Source organism: Colletotrichum paranaense, assembly GCF_030867605.1.
Source record: "Colletotrichum paranaense strain IMI 384185 chromosome Unknown Scaffold_2.1, whole genome shotgun sequence".
Lineage (NCBI taxonomy): Eukaryota > Fungi > Ascomycota > Sordariomycetes > Glomerellales > Glomerellaceae > Colletotrichum > Colletotrichum paranaense.
This window is the reverse complement of record NW_026848960.1, coordinates 4,070,978-4,086,378: the sequence shown is the minus strand read 5'-3', so window position 1 is coordinate 4,086,378 and position 15,401 is coordinate 4,070,978. Positions and strand designations below refer to the sequence as shown.

Below are 15,401 nucleotides of genomic sequence, written 5' to 3'. Positions count from 1 at the left end.
ATTCTATGCTGAATTCAAAAAAAAAAAAAAAAAAAAAAAATTTCGTTACTTCTAGTACTAAAATAGCTTCCTTTCCTCTTTCTGTTGGGGACCACTTGAGAGAATCAGATGTAGAAGATTTCTTTGGCAGATACAAAACCTTCACGCATGTGGCTGGAACAAGTGTGGCACACGGACTGTGGCTGAAAGCCCAGGCTTCTTGACTTCTTCCCACCCGTCGTCCCCAGCTAAGCCAAGTCTTCAAGCTTCCTTCAACATCAAGCTTCAGTCACCTATAGGACATCAAGATTGTTTCCATCCACAACGGATAACATGAGCTACTATGATCTTCTGAGCTCAGTGCGACCGTCCAGCACGGTCAAGTCAGTGCGACCGGCAGCCCACTAATCACACGTTGGCGATCGACCGCACCACCGTTTCAAGGCCGCATTCGGATGCTGCGCCAGCCAAGTAGGCACATTCAAATCACATCAGACGACGGGAGATTTTCCAAATCATTCGGTCTCTACCGAGCACCGTAGAACATCTTACCTCGACCTAAGTGGGCGGGTTTAAGCATATTATAAGGTATCCAGTGCCAATCGTGGATACCACGCGGCATTCAAAGCTTTGTTTGCAATACGCAAGCCCGTAATCCCAAGTTCCAACTCTGCATTCTCTACTGCCATCAACATGGATTCAACTTCACGCATATTGGTCGTGACACCTCCCAGGCAGTGCAAACTGCAAAGGTCGAATCCCGAGGCTCCGGGTCGACGAATGAGAATACCCCGTGTCTCGCGATTAGCCTTCCCAGGGGTCATCTGAACTCGTTTCCCTCCGGATCACCTCGAACTCTGCTGATCATGAAACGCCTCTCTGGAATTACCGCTTACGGAATTTGCTCGTTTCTCACCGGACGAGTAAAACATGGTGGGGGTTACTTCGTCTAGGAAGCCCACCACACGCTGCTGTGGCGGCGCAGCTCGGTCTCGTCCCTCTTAAAGTAGTGACTTGCACCCATTGTGTGCCCAGTCCGCACTGCAATAGTTCTCGAGCACCATTTACGTGCTCCTACACCGCCTGCTTTCTTTCATCATCGTCACTGGCAGTCACATGTGCCGGACGTGATAAGTTCAGACTTCCTCCCTCTCCTCCATAGCTTCAGCTCAGCTACCCTTCAAAGCAGGCTCGGTTGGGTATAGTCACACTGTTGTCATTCCCCCGGACCACGCTTCGACTCCGACGATATGGACGGCCGGCACGCGTACGCTCCACTGGGAGATTTCGATTCGAGCAAAGAATACAAGCCCGTGGTCGATCAGGCAGAGGATGACTCAACATTAGAGGCAGAAGGCTCGCTACTTCCCATCAACACACGGCGCCACGATACCTGGAGAAGAGTTTCAAAAGCTGCCTCCCTCCTGGTTCCAAGTTTCCTTGGACCAAAAGAAACCAAGGCAAAGCCACTTCGCTCTACAGCTTGGCTAGGTAAACAAGAACTATCCTCGCCATCTCTACCTGCCCGGGCTAACATGGTGTCAAAGACGGTTTGCGAGGTATTGCAGCGCTATGTGTCGTCTTCGTTCACTGCGGTCTGGTGTGGTTCTCATGGGATATCCAACTAGCATGGACACCGAACCCACCTCGGCGATGGTGGCTGTACCAACTTCCTATCCTCCGACTCGTCGTCTCAGGCCTCGCTCCCGTCTCCGTCTTCTTCGTCGTGTCCGGCTACACAATATCGCATCGCGTCCTTACATTGGCTCGCCGGGGGGAATTCGACAAGGCAGGCTCGGCCATCGCATCTTCGGTCTTCCGGCGCCATACCCGGCTCTTCCTCCCCGCCGCCGTAGTTAGCTTCGTTGTCGCCATCATGACTTGGCTCAACATGTTCCCCGACCAGGGTTTACCCGGCGTGGCGTACCCGACGAGGGTTCCGCCGCACTTTGACTCTCTCTGGGGCCAGCTGCGGCATTATTTGATGGCCGAGACCTTGGTAACTGATCCCATCGGCCAGCCCCATGTCCGGGCCGATTCCGACATACCGGAACCGATATACGATCCCCACCAGTGGACGATTCCGCTCGAGTTCATCAGCTCGATGGTAGTGTTCATGTTTCTATCGGCCTTCACGAGAGTACGCAACAGAGTGAGGATGTTCTTCGCGCTTGGCCTGGCGATTTATCTCGAATGGTTGTTCGTCTACTTTGGGATGTTTCTGTTCCTCAGCGGCATGTTCTTGTGCGATCTGCATCTCGAGCTCGAGGAAAGGCAATGGCGGTGGTTGGCCCCGCGACCCGAACCACAACCTTTGGATGGGGACGCGCATCGGACGTCGAAGAGAGGCAGCATACTGTCTCGTCGCGTTCTTGGACGTGCCGTCGGGCTCGTGTCATTCGTGATCTCGCTCTGGCTGCTCAGCATGCCCGAGGACATGGAGCAGGCAGCGCAGGCACCCGGCTACGTGACGCTCGTATCTTTAGTTCCAGCACGATACCAGGAGTGCCTTATCATACCAGTCGGTGCAGTGCTGACAGTGCTCGTCGTCGACCATGCCGAGTTCCTGCAGATTCTCTTCACGAACCGTTTCTCTCAGTACATGGGCAAGATCTCTTTCTCGCTATACATGATCCACGGCCCTCTCCTTTATTCATTAGGCTTAGTCCTTGGTCGCTGGACTGTAGGTCTTGTCGGTGGCGGAGACTCTCAGACATCCTATGTATTTGCCATCTTGTTGGCTTTCCTCCTTTGGGCGCCTGCGGCGATATATACTGCAGATCTCACTACCACCTTTGTAGACGCGAAGTCGATAGAGTTCTCCAGGTGGGCATACGGGATGCTTTTGAGGGAGGAGTGATAGATCATAGACATACCCGGTATGGAATTAGAGTAAACCCAAACTAATAGGTGATTCGGTAACACACAAACACCCTCCCCGGCTCCAAAGCGTGATCAAGAATGATTCTCTCACTCGATGTTCCTTGAGGGATATCGATGGCTCGTCCAAGTGCCCCGATCGAGCGTAGGTGCTCTTCCCAGAATGGAATAGTGTCAAAAACACGGAGCAGGGGTTCGTGCTTTCCTCCCAACGGCGTCGAGAACGCACGGACCAAAACAGGGCTGCGGGGCCCTCTCATTCGTCGCCGACCTTTTTTGGCCAACGTCCTCGACGCTTATTTATCCATCAAATAAATTTTTCAATCTACCTTTTCATCATTTGCTTGCCGTCCTTGACGTTGGGAGTCCAGGATCGCATCATGATGAAATACCCAGCGCACGCAGCAATCAGCTCCTAGCCGGTGGTGTCACGCTCATTTGCGAGCATGGGATCGCAGTCACACCTACCTCGAAACGTGAGGCGGTAGACATCATCTCCATTCAAGGACCGAGATGCTCTTTCATCCCCTGGCACTTCCTTTACCGTACGGCATGGTATGACGAATGGTCGGGTGAAAGGCGCCTTTGATCGTCGTTTACCGCCCGCCGTCGAGGGTCATCGACCTCGCACCACCACGGGTTCATTCCCCGGCGCGGATACGGCCGAAACTCCTCGATCAAGGACAGGCCTTTCGAAGTCTGCATCTGGTGGTGTCGATTGCTCCATATGCGACACGGGACGCACGAGGCTTGGGACTCTGGGCTATCAGAAGTTGACGGCACGCTCCCAGTCTCGCTGCGCCTAGCTAACCCAGACATGCAAACCTGAGGTGATCCGTCTCATGATTCGTCGAACCTAGTCAAGTGGTATGTCAACCATTTACTTCATTTTCACCCTCACACCCATCAAATGATGAGAAAAGCATTTATTCACAGACCTGTTCGGAATTTACTGTCGAGAAACGAGCATTTTACTCCTGATATCAAATCATCACCAAATCATTTCTTTAGCATCTTGATCATGCTTCAGTCGCTGACGAAAACTCAGATAGGAACATCTATGCATAGCACCAAGCTGGATTGGCCCAGCTCGAGTCTAAGAAGGCCATTGTTGAAGAACAAGAGGAGCCCATCTCTTGTTGCCCATCTCTTGTTCTCCCAAGGCTAAGCCTCTTGTGTATTTCCGCCAGCGGCTTGTTCTCGTAATTTTTCTTCTTTTCGCACTTTATCCATACCAATCAAGTATCTATAATAGCAATACCAACCTTTGTCAGCCAGACAATCTTCAAACACATCGAACAATGCCGCCTCCCCGCGTCCCCATTGTCCATCACCGAGTCTCTTTATGCACGTCCTTCTTCATTGACCTCGAGGCTGCTCTGCCACTGTGGAAGGGATGACTACCACATTTATGCCTATATATCGTGTTGTGCGCCCACCCTCCACAGCATCCTTACTCTTCCCGACCTCGGACTACCTATCTAGACATTCGATTCGTTTTCACATTTGCGTCGTATATACTCACCTTTAACTACAGACAAGTTCGACCACGGGTTGTTCAAGTACAGACTATTCAACTACACGAACCACTTGGATTCTCATTTCATCTTCGAAGAGGACAGCAGCAAAAGTCAAGCAGAAAGGGAAGAACAGCACTACAGACTTCCATTCGTAAAGCTACAAGAACAATTTCAGAGACATAATGGCCATGATACTGTCCACCCCGGTGATGGACACGTTCAGCCCAGACCAGCTCCCGGGAACCCTTTTCAACTACGGCAGCGACTCCTACGGTGACGCAGACTCCTTTTTCAACTTTGATGACGCTTGCGTTGAAGGGCCGGTCCCTGAAGTCGAGGAGGAGACTGCGCAAAACCCAGAGACCGCCATCGAGGAGGCCTTAATATCACAGCTCTCCGAGAGCCAAATCTCTGACGGCTCGCTTTTCGGAGGTAATGGCAACTCTAATGATGGTTCCCTACTTAAGTACGAGCAAGAAGAGGGCAAGCCCGCGCAGGTCGCGACAATCAATCCCAACGTCCTCTTCATTACATTGCCAGGAACACCACCGCCACTCAAGCAGGAGCAGCGCCAATTAACACCTCCCACCACAGACGCCACAGCTCTTGTGCTACCGAGCATAGAGCCGACAGAATTGAAGCAGGAATTCAAACCAGAGTTTCAGCAGGACTTCCAACAAGAGTTGAGGCAAGAGCCTACGCCCTTCGTCGACGACCCGAAGCTCCAGGCCCTCTTCGAGGAATTCGAAGGTCCCATCGCCGAAGCCCTCCAACTCCCCACAGCGGCCCCGACTCCGGCCCCAGGAGCAGTACCCTGCGTCGGCACATCGTGGCCCTCTCCCCCGCCGAGCGTTCCCTGGCCCTGTTTCGACGGCCTCGAGTCCAGTGGTGACACGGCATGGGACCTGAACAACAACTCGGCTGCGGGGCTTGGCAGTGGCGGCGGCGGTGGTGGTGAAGATCTCTTTGCCTCCCCTCCTCCCCGCGACATGTTTGCCTACCAACAACCGTGCGGTGACCACCCGTCTTCTGTACTCGGAGACGCCCGCGAAGTCTTTGACCTCGATACCTTTGATTTCGACGACTCCAATAGGGAAACGGTTACCTATGACGGCCTCGAATCCTACAGCCCTGCCAACGTCAAGCAAGAAGCCCCCAACTTTGACGGCTTCGCCTTCAGCAACGTCAAACGGGAGCCCGCCTCCTCGGCGGCTTTCTTTCACCCTTCACCAAAGACCACTACCGACGTCTTTACCGCCCCTCCACCGCCGCAATCTCAACATCATCTGACCCCAAAGCCCGAGTTCGCTCCCTTGGTCCCTGATTTGGCACAAGTTTCAGCCGCCGGTCAAGTCTCTTGCAACTACGACGACGAATCGGTAAACTTCCTTTATTCCCTTCCACTGTTCACCCCTCTGACCACTCCACAGTCCATCCCGCGCAGTGTGCCTGCTACCACTTCCACTCCCGCCGCCGTCGCCACGGCGAGACTGGTGCACCCCAAGCCCAGATCACCCCCCTTTTCTGCTGACTTCATCCATCGCCACAGTCTGTCAACCGCACCGACAGACGTGCTTCCCTACAGTATCCTCAACAGAGAGGGCCTCTTTGAAGCCGGCATTCTCAACCCCCCGTCATACCTGACTCCAGCTCACACTCCATCCAGAGACCTCACAACCCCCGTCGTGAATGGGAAGATCCTCAAGCGTATTCCCAAGCCCGCCAAGGCCAAGGACGTGGACGTATCAGACTGGTATGACTCCCTCCCCGAAGCACCTACGGCCTGGGGTGGCCACGACCACACAAAGCCCATGTTCCAATACAACAAGGAGGGCGAGCTGCTGCCGAATCTGCGCTTCACCCGTGAGCAGATCCTGTACTACATCAGAGAGCGGAAGCAGCAAGGTCTACCCCTCACCCTCTGGATCCAAAACGTCCCCCACGGTTGTAAGACGCGCGTGGGCGACGACAGACTACGCGCGTGCCGCTGGTCAGGCTGCCCGGCTTACAAGGGTACCATCCTCAAAGGCTTCTGGCGCGTCTGCTTCGACGAGCGGCCCGAAACCTCGGGGAAGCAGCATGATCCGTACCACAACGCGGGCTACATGCACTTGTGGTGCATGGATCGCTGCTTCGATCTCCTCGAGATTGCCCAAGCATTCGACCTGAAGCCCGATACACGCTACTTTGAAAAGGAAGAACGCAACCCCATGGCCATGATCCGTGATCACGACGAGCTGGTGATGGAGTTCGAAGAGTGGCGCACGTCCCAGCAGGCTGCCTACGAAGAATGGCAAAGGTCGGCAGAGACGAACAAGATGATGGGCCTCCCCGTTCAGAACCGCCAGGTCGGCCGAGAAGCCAAGCTATGGTACGTGCTGACGACCAAGCACCTGGCGCTGGAGACTCCGGTGCGGAGCAACATGCGGAAGAAGAGAAACGGCATTTCTATTGACAAGCACAAGGGCGACCTCGACTGGTACGTGGAGAGAGTCAACGAGAAAAAGGTATCCAAAAAGGGGCACTCCATCGTCGAGGAGCTTGACAGCGACGACGATGAAGGTGGCCAAAAGACTCCCGCGACCAGGGCGGCCCGTCCGAGTATCATCGAGAAGAGAAAGCGCGAAGTATACGAGTATGACGACAATAACAACGCCTCTCAGCCCCAGACAGCCGCTACTCGGAACAAACGTGTGAAACAGTCGTGCTATTCACCCGTTGAAAGACGTTGATCATTGATGCCTTTGTTTATCTTACCCTGAGGTGAATGACCATGCGCCTCCAAAAAGTCTTTGTAATTTGTGGCCACATTGGGATGTTTGTTTTCTGGACCGGAGCAAGGGGGTTGCTTCACACGACTGCGGTTAGCATAGGATTGATACCCCATATTAGTATAGATGCACCCAAGAGGGCGGGGAGGAGAAGCGGATAAAAGGCCTGGTCTGAACCCTTAACGAATCAACGATACAGACCAACCTAGTATCAACATGATTAATAACAGATCTCTAACCCAAGACTTGAGTGCATTTCCCAAGTGACAAGCGTGAATCCTGACTCACAATCCAGGCTCTTGCCAAGGGTCCTGGAGCTGGGGCCGGCGCGGCCGCCATGCGACGGTTCCAAACGGCCGGACGGCAGGCTGCGGCCGAGAGCACACGCCCGCGCTAAAGGGCCTCGAATTGACCCTAGAAAGATGGGAAAGTTCGGACAAGTGCTGTTCACAGGTGCTAGGAAGCGGGCGCCAAAGGAGCCGGATGAGGTTTTGGTTTAGGAGCCATGGCTTGGGGCACTTTAGCTGCGGAGCCCTCAACATAACAGAGTTTCGATTAAGAGAAGCGGGATGGAGGGGCCGCAGAATGAACTGGGGATGACCGGAAGCGGTGACATGGTGTGAAGACCATTTTGCGTGGATGATGGAGACTTGGGCAGCGAATTGGCAACGCCGTGGTCTGTACAAAGTATCCCGGTAGCCATAGACGGGCAGAAGCTGAACAGACTCGAGGAGGACAGGTGAAGAAAGGGCAGGTCGGCGAAGGTGAAAGCGGGCCGCGGCGTTGGTGCGAATGAATCGTAGCTCTCGCGGCCCGCAGGTAAGAAACGTTGGCGTGCGAAAGCGCGGCGAGGCCGAGGGGAGTAGGGGCGCTAGTCCCAAACGGAGATGCTACGATGCAGGAGGGCGCCGTGCAAGTAAGATGGTACGGAGTCGTATCGTCTCGACAGAGCCGCTGGATCGATTCCTATTGAATGGCTTATGGATCTCGTGCTCCTCTAGATGTAAGGCAGGGCTCGGAGGGCCAGAGGAGGGCAAAACACTGCGTGCGCGTTGGCGGGGGCGGGGGCGGGAGCCCGGCGGCTGAAAGAGGTGTCTATCTGTGGTGTGTAAGGTATGTCAGTCAATGTTCGGGATGAGATAATGTGAGGGTGTTGAGCTCATGTGAAAGTACAAATAGAGAGGCGAGTTTCTTGCAGTCACAGTCATGGCTGATTAGAATAGCCAGCCCATCCTTGCGAAATAGCAAGCCAGTCGGCTTGGAGTATGGTTCTCGACGAATTCGATGTGGTAGTTTTGACTCAGACAACGACCAAAGTAAATCTTGACTGACTTGTTACCTTGTTTCCCCCTCTTCTTCCATCGTTCCATTTTTGTTCTTTGGCTTTGACAGTTTGCGACAAAAGGCAAAAGCCAGTCACGATTCATCGCATTAGGATCCCAGATACGTGCTACGGGAAGCACGGCGGTGGTTGCCGTCGGGAAGAGGGTTCAGAGTGCCTGATTCGCTTCATCCCATTATCGAGCTTCGAGGGGCAACTTGGGATTGTCTTGGTGCGGCATCGAAGCCCGCTCATCCCCGCGAGCAGTCGGCGATCGGACATCAGACGGCACAGAGCTGGAACACTGGGCTGAAGCTTAGCCCCGAAGGGAGGGCATCGGGTGATCTTCGACAGCGTCTTGGACGGGACCTTGCCGACATTCGACAAGCACGAAAGCCGAAACAGGATTTGATTTGGCAGTATTGGCCGAAGAGGGCGTTGTCGACACGAAAATAGCCTAGGGAGCACATTGGCTGCAATTGAGTTTGCGGTGACGAGAGGCTCCAAGACAGGAAGAGGCAGATGTGCAGCCGAAGAGCAAAATTGAATTTGGAAGAACAACGAGCGAGAATTGATGCGACGACACCAAAAAAAAGGCTACGACACGTCGACACCACGTTGCGCAGAGTTGAGAGTTTGCGTGGAAGGTGCTTGTCACGTTGCGCAACGAGTTGCACCTGTTGTTAAGATTGGAAGGCACCTCATGGACTGGGGAAACCATCAAAGGAACGAACCTACCTGCCTTACACGTTACGGCACCTCAACCTGTTGCCTTTAGGCAATTACGCGTTGGAGATTTACAACTGGAAGGTTCCGCCCATTTACAGATACCTTGCCATAGATTGGCCCGACATTCGATCCTACATCTTTCGGGAAGTCACAGCCAGGGGGTCTGTCATTGTGCTTTCCTCTTTCTGACTGTTGATTCCATGCTGGGAGAGGGTTTGGGTACCTTGAGGGAGAGAAAACAGACAACAAGCAGCAAGAGCAGCACGATTGTAGTGCACGAGCCAAGTGAGCACCTACCTTTACCCGACCTATCGGACCTAAAGCTGCAGGTGCGAGCAGTGGCACACGAGGGTTGTTGCCGCAACAGAGTTCCGGTCCTTGCCAGTAAGCAGGAGCGGCTCACCAGGTTGACTTGCAGGAGGCAGGAGGCAGAAGTGGAAAGTAAGAGCTGCTGCTGCTGCTCTGCTCTGTTCTGTCATCACGTCTCAGGATCGGGACTTGCAAAAACTCGTTATTGAAGTGGTGTTTGTGGTATCGTTTCCCGCGCATTCCGACCACACTCAGCAAGCGCAAATCCTCCTTCTGTCTGTGGGAGAGAAGAAATCGCTTTCGCAGACATTTGGTGGCCACTCTACGCTTCCTGCACGCTTTTTTTTTTTTTTTAACCTTAGCAGACCACCTCCAAAAGTCATCCCTCCATCCATCCCCGAATCCCTCCACCTGGGCATCCATCCCACCACCCAACTCAGCATCCCCCTTGACTCCCCTTGAGTCCCTGGCCCATCCACGTTCCTCGTTGTCACTGCACGTCGCATAATACCTTACCTTACTGCGTACTGCACAGCAGCTGCACCCGACCGAGGTCGCTTACGCTCACTCTCACACACATTGCATCGCATTCGCAGCTGCAACTCAACTGCACCGCGCACCCGCGTTGCCTTGCTCTTCTGTCGTCACGTCAAAGCAACTGGTCTGTACTCTCTCCGTCACCCATCTATTCGATCCTGAACAATTCCAAAGCAACAAAACCATTTGAAAAACCACCCTGGCTATCGGACTTAAACAACGCTCGACCGCTGCCATCCGCACCGATTCCACACGCCCGCACCGCGCCCGCCAAAGACAAGACCCGGCCAGCTGCTCCAGCTCCAGCTCCAACTCCAGCTCCCAGGAGCTCTCCACTCTCCAATTAATACCGTACAGAAGCACCGCTGGCTGGGTCACCACTCAAACCCACCTATCCCGGTAGCCACGACGTCGGCCTTCGGAGAAGCCGTCCATCTCATCTCGAGATCCATCCGCTTCGCCTTTTCTCTTTCCCTCTCTGGCTTGGCTGTGGGGAAAAGACTGTCAAGAAGGGATCTTTGAAAGAGACAAGATCCAGAAACCGCAAAGGGGGTGGTAGGCGCAAACATCAGGCCTGACGAGAGCCCCAGCCCTGTTTCGTTCCGACCTCCCTCCATCAAGATCGCAAAACTGTGTCTTTCTCCCGTCCATCGTCTAACTTATTCTTTCTTTCAACCTTCTTACATACTTCGTCTCCCGGCAACCTTACGCCCGTCATTGCGTCTCCACGCACATCAGCATCCAATCCGCCAAGCCTACCGAGTACCTACTGACCTCTTATTGCCGACCTACCTTGTCTGTAAAGACGCCAAACCAACCACTCACCGACGACACCCTCACCCCGCGCTCACCGACGATCTCACTCACATTGCAGATTCCAGATCTGTCAGCCCCTGCAAACCAACCATCAAATCCCACCGGAGCGCGCGTCTCTGTACACTACGACTGATCGCATCTTCTCCACCAACCCAGAACGAAGACCATCACTGCGTCGCATGCCAATTCTCATCTGCCGTGCCGTTCCGTCTTGTCTACCACAGGCCCCATTACCTCATCGTGGCATTGGCAGCCCGTCTAGGCGGGGTGGTGGCTTCGTAGAGGCGGCATTGGCTGCGCTCTCGGCATTGGAAGGAATTCTAATTCTATCAACCCTCTTCGCGACTTATTCTCTCGTTTCGCATCAACAGCTAGCCCGCCATGGAAGACACAAATGGGGAGAAGTCGGAGAATTTCCGTCGGCCGGCCTTGCAGGTCATTGTCCTGGTACGTTCCACTCTCACATCTCACGTCTTTTGATGCGCCTCACTGCCGACTTTCGACGTCGCAGATCGCGCGCGTTCTCTTTCACATCCCCGAGGCTTGTTGGGCCCCGACGTCTCGAGTGTGTCTCTCCTGAAGCGAGGAAAAGTCCCCCCACGAGATCATCCCGACTCGGCCGCCCGGCGCATATCCTCTTGTCATTCATGCAGTCGACTTTTTCGGGTTGCGCCAACCGCACCGAATGGGAAATCCATGCTGCAAGCACTTCAACCCCTGGAATCTTTGCAAGTGCAACAGCATTGGACGAGGGAGAGCCGGCAGTTCTTCTTCAACACTTTGCGCAAGCGACTGAAGATAGACACATCTTTCAATGCGACGGGAGTGACCTATCGCTTCTTAGCCAGGATCCCCTCAAAGAGTGGCCCCATCATGTCCGCACCTCCGCTAACCCAAATTTCTAGGGTGCCGGCGGCGGTCCCCAGGAATCAAATACTACCGCTCTTCTAGTTCGCTCAGTCGCCTCGGGGTGGACAAAAGGCTCCATCATCGCCGTAGATGCCGGTGTTCATCTTTCGGCTATTACTCGCATTCTTGAAGAAACGGCACCTCCAGGCCTCGGCACCCAGCTTCCGCTCCCCCACACCCTTGCCTCCGGGCCATTTGCAGGCCTGCAGCTTACACCAAACAGTCAGCTGGAGGTCGCAACAGGCGCAGTGTATCCATCGTCCATCGCCTCATTCATCACTCGTACTCTTATCGATACGTATGTGATTACTCATCCTCACCTCGATCACATCTCCGGCTTCGTCGTGAACACGGCAGGTCTTACCAGGCCCAAGCGCCTTGCCGCATTGCCCTCAACGGTTAACGCTCTCAAAACTCACATCTTCAACAATGTTATTTGGCCCAACTTGTCCGACGAAAGTAACGGTGCAGGCTTAGTCACGTATACCCGGCTAGTAGAAGGAGGGTCGCCAGCCATTGGCGATGGCGAGTCTAAAGGATATCTAGAGGTTGCGGATCGCCTCGCTATCAAGGCGTATTCTGTTTCACACGGTCACTGCATTGAGCGACACCCACATCGCGGCTCGACCTCCTCCACTGCAACACCTCTACGATATCCTTCTGTCGATGCCGCATCCATGGCGTCACCGCGCATACTGCCATACGGCCTGGCCTCGAGCACCGCGCATATCCCTCGAGCAGCATCGGTTGCGCCGGAGCCGCAGGCCAGTGTATGCGTTTACGACTCCTCGGCTTACTTTATCCTCGATATGGCTACTAACCTAGAGATACTCATCTTTGGAGACGTCGAGCCGGATTCTATGTCACTCTCCCCTCGAAACTTGACTATTTGGGAAGAAGCTGCTCCAAAGATTGTAGCTGGCCAACTTGCTGCCATTTTCATCGAATGTTCATACGACGACTCGCACTCTGATGATCGCTTATTTGGTCATCTAAAACCCCGCTATGTGATGGAAGAGATGCACGCATTGGCTCAGACTGTTGAGGAGGCGCGAGGAGATGCCCATGCCTCCCGGAAGCGGAAGCGTGTAGCAGAACCCGACACGATCCCACGACGAAGGACAGGAGGCGCCTTTTCGCGCCTTGCCGGCGGCGATGAGTCCCCAATCAGCCCCAAATCAGTGGCCAAGCGTGCTGTGTCTGCAGACATTGGCCACGTACCGCCACTGCCGCCCGCTGCTACATCGGTAGAGAGCCCACATCTGACGACTCCTACACAGGAATTGTCTTTGCGCGAGGCTGAAGGATGGAGCGAGACGGAGGATGGGCACTCCAAGGGCCCACCTCTCAAGGGTATCAAAGTTGTCATTATCCACGTCAAGGACCGCCCAGATGGAAGGGACCAAGGAAAACTTATTCTGCAGGAACTCGAGGCCTACGAAGCCGACGCCCAGCTGGGCTGCGAGTTTATCGTCTCCCACGCGGGGCAGAGTCTCTACCTTTGAAATATTGTGGGTGGCGTTTAGGCGCAGGGTGTTCTAGATGTTGATTCCACGAAGATATGATTTTCATGAAGTTCTCATGATGAGGATGAGTGCAGTGGGGGGATTATCTTGGAGTTTTCATGGGCAGATAAGAGGAGGCAAGGGGATATATATACCATGTATTTACGCGCACCATTTGTCGCATTCTATATATCCATCGGTGGCCGTGATGATGACGGGCCGCCGCGTTTTGTTTGGATGCCACCTAATTTCTATGTATTACATCTCGGGGGCGCATGCGCATCGTATTGTTGTTGATTCTCTCTGACACCACTTGTACCTGGATAAACAACTGTGCGTCTTGGTTCTTGAATGACGCTCCGTTGAGTCTCTATTGCTTACTCTTCTTGAGCTTCTCATAGCCTTCCTCGCCACCAATGTTGCCATCCCAGTCGGCTCTCGGAATTTCCAAGACCTCGGTGGTGCGGCCGTAGGTGATGCCTCCTAACCTGCTGACAGGGCGGAGTACCTGAGGGATATCAAGTTAGATTCCAGTTTTCCACGAAACCCACCCAGAAGAGCTGGGGAGTCCTCCAAGGTTAAAGATGGACAAAGACTTACAGTAGGATCGACAATGTTCTTCTGCTCATTGATAGCATCCTCCCTCACCCAAAAATTGACGCCCTCAATAAACGCAGTAACACCGCTCTTCTTGCCCGGGGTAGCGCGCGAATCCCACTCTTTCACAAAGTCGAGCTTCCCCTCGACGCTGAAGACGGCCTCCTTCACACGCGCGGCCTGAACGTGCTTGCAGTCGTACACGGGCGTCAACCCACTCACATCCCACTCCGATTTCCCGTACGGCGCATTAACGGACGTCGAGTTGGCGGCCTCGAGAAAGCCCTCGGAGATGATGTTGATGACGCACTCTTTGCTCTCGAGCAGGCACTTTAGCGAATCTTTGGGTTTCTCGATGGATGCGGCGAAGCCCACGACGAACATTGGCGGATCGTGGTTCACCATGTTGAAGTAGCTGAACGGCGCTAGGTTCGTCACGGTGCCATCTGCGGAGCGGGTGGAGAGGAAGGCGATGGGGCGCGGGGTGATGGCGGAGATGAGGAGTTTGTAGTTGAAGCCTGCCGGGCGGCCTTGGGCGTGGGGATCGATTGCTACGTGTGGTGTCGAGAGGCCGGGCTGGCCTAGGGAGTTTGCGCCGGAGCCGAAGGACCAGTCTGGGGAAATTGTTTTTGTGAAAGTGATGGAGGCTTCGGTGTTGAAGGGCGGGCGGGTGGATTCTACGGATTTGAAGTCCGGGTGGGGGTTGTGGGTTGCTTGGGTGCCGCCGGCGAATTTGTTGTTGTTTTGGGATGTCATTGTGAGGGTTCTGGAGGCTGCTGTCCTTGAGAGTGCGAGCGTGGTTTTGTTGGTGATGGCTGGGAGGAGGGTACGGAGGGCGGTGCGCGATGACATTGTGGGATGCGGAAGTTGTAGTGGTTTTTATATCGTCGGGATTACGGAACGGGAGTGGAGGAGGAGGGCGCAAGCCAGAATTGCGATTGCGGGATGCGGGAATCCACTTTTCACTTGCTTGACGGGGGGGTAATGATATGGACGTGGAAGCTTTGGGTTTGGTCTCCCCTTTCTTTCTGGTCTACTTTACTCGCTCAAACTTGCGGCATGTTGCTTACGGATGCTTGCTTTGCTAGCTTACCTGACCTTGCCGTAAGGCACCCGATACCTACCCTGAGCCGGACCCCCCCCTTTCGAGTTCTCGGATGGTGGAGTAGATGCCGAGGGGGAGGGTAACGGTAGTGGGGTGACGTGGAGGTTCACACCAAAAGTTCACCTTGTCGAGTTGTCACCAACGAGGGGCATTTGGAGGGGTAACGTGCAGGGATCGGGGTGTGGTCCTTGTCCCTGATGATGCAATTGACTTGGTGGTTGGGGTCGCTTGATGCATTACCCGGTGATGAATTTGACTGGCTCATACTAAGGTATTTGGAAATATATCTACACCTGGTAGGTCCCTTGACGGCTTCCGGTTCGTCTTCCACATGGCGATTGACAAATTGGCTATTGGTAATTAGTTATCGTTCCGTCCGCTGGGCCGGAAGCGTGTCGGGGGATGGAAATCGGAACTCGGAAG

At 54.2% G+C, this 15,401-nt stretch overlaps 5 protein-coding genes across 5 annotated transcripts; 4 read left to right on the top strand and 1 right to left on the bottom strand.

Annotated features, from left to right (window-relative positions):
* Positions 1–1,229: 1,229 nt before the first annotated feature.
* On the top strand, positions 1,230–2,839 carry CPAR01_03272 (hard surface induced protein 3; the record flags this gene model as incomplete). The annotated part of the gene is made up of 2 exons (XM_060487559.1): positions 1,230–1,470; positions 1,527–2,839. The coding sequence occupies 2 exons, from the start codon at positions 1,230–1,232 to the stop codon at positions 2,837–2,839; spliced, it is 1,554 nt and encodes a 517-aa protein (XP_060354887.1).
* Positions 2,840–4,561: 1,722 nt separating this feature from the next.
* On the top strand, positions 4,562–7,111 carry CPAR01_03271 (uncharacterized protein; the record flags this gene model as incomplete). Its single annotated transcript, XM_060487558.1, has 1 exon — positions 4,562–7,111. The coding sequence occupies one exon, from the start codon at positions 4,562–4,564 to the stop codon at positions 7,109–7,111; it is 2,550 nt and encodes an 849-aa protein (XP_060354886.1).
* Positions 7,112–7,942: 831 nt separating this feature from the next.
* Positions 7,943–8,236, top strand: CPAR01_03270 (uncharacterized protein; the record flags this gene model as incomplete). The annotated part of the gene is made up of 1 exon (XM_060487557.1): positions 7,943–8,236. The coding sequence occupies one exon, from the start codon at positions 7,943–7,945 to the stop codon at positions 8,234–8,236; it is 294 nt and encodes a 97-aa protein (XP_060354885.1).
* A 3,007-nt stretch (positions 8,237–11,243) lies between these two features.
* CPAR01_03269 (cAMP phosphodiesterase class-II) lies at positions 11,244–13,276 on the top strand (the record flags this gene model as incomplete). Its single annotated transcript, XM_060487556.1, has 2 exons — positions 11,244–11,309; positions 11,768–13,276. The coding sequence occupies 2 exons, from the start codon at positions 11,244–11,246 to the stop codon at positions 13,274–13,276; spliced, it is 1,575 nt and encodes a 524-aa protein (XP_060354884.1).
* A 370-nt stretch (positions 13,277–13,646) lies between these two features.
* On the bottom strand, positions 13,647–14,725 carry CPAR01_03268 (nitrilotriacetate monooxygenase component B; the record flags this gene model as incomplete). Its single annotated transcript, XM_060487555.1, has 2 exons — positions 13,647–13,784; positions 13,877–14,725. 2 exons carry the CDS (start codon positions 14,723–14,725, stop codon positions 13,647–13,649), a joined length of 987 nt encoding a protein of 328 aa, XP_060354883.1.
* Between the last annotated feature and the right edge of the window lie 676 nt (positions 14,726–15,401).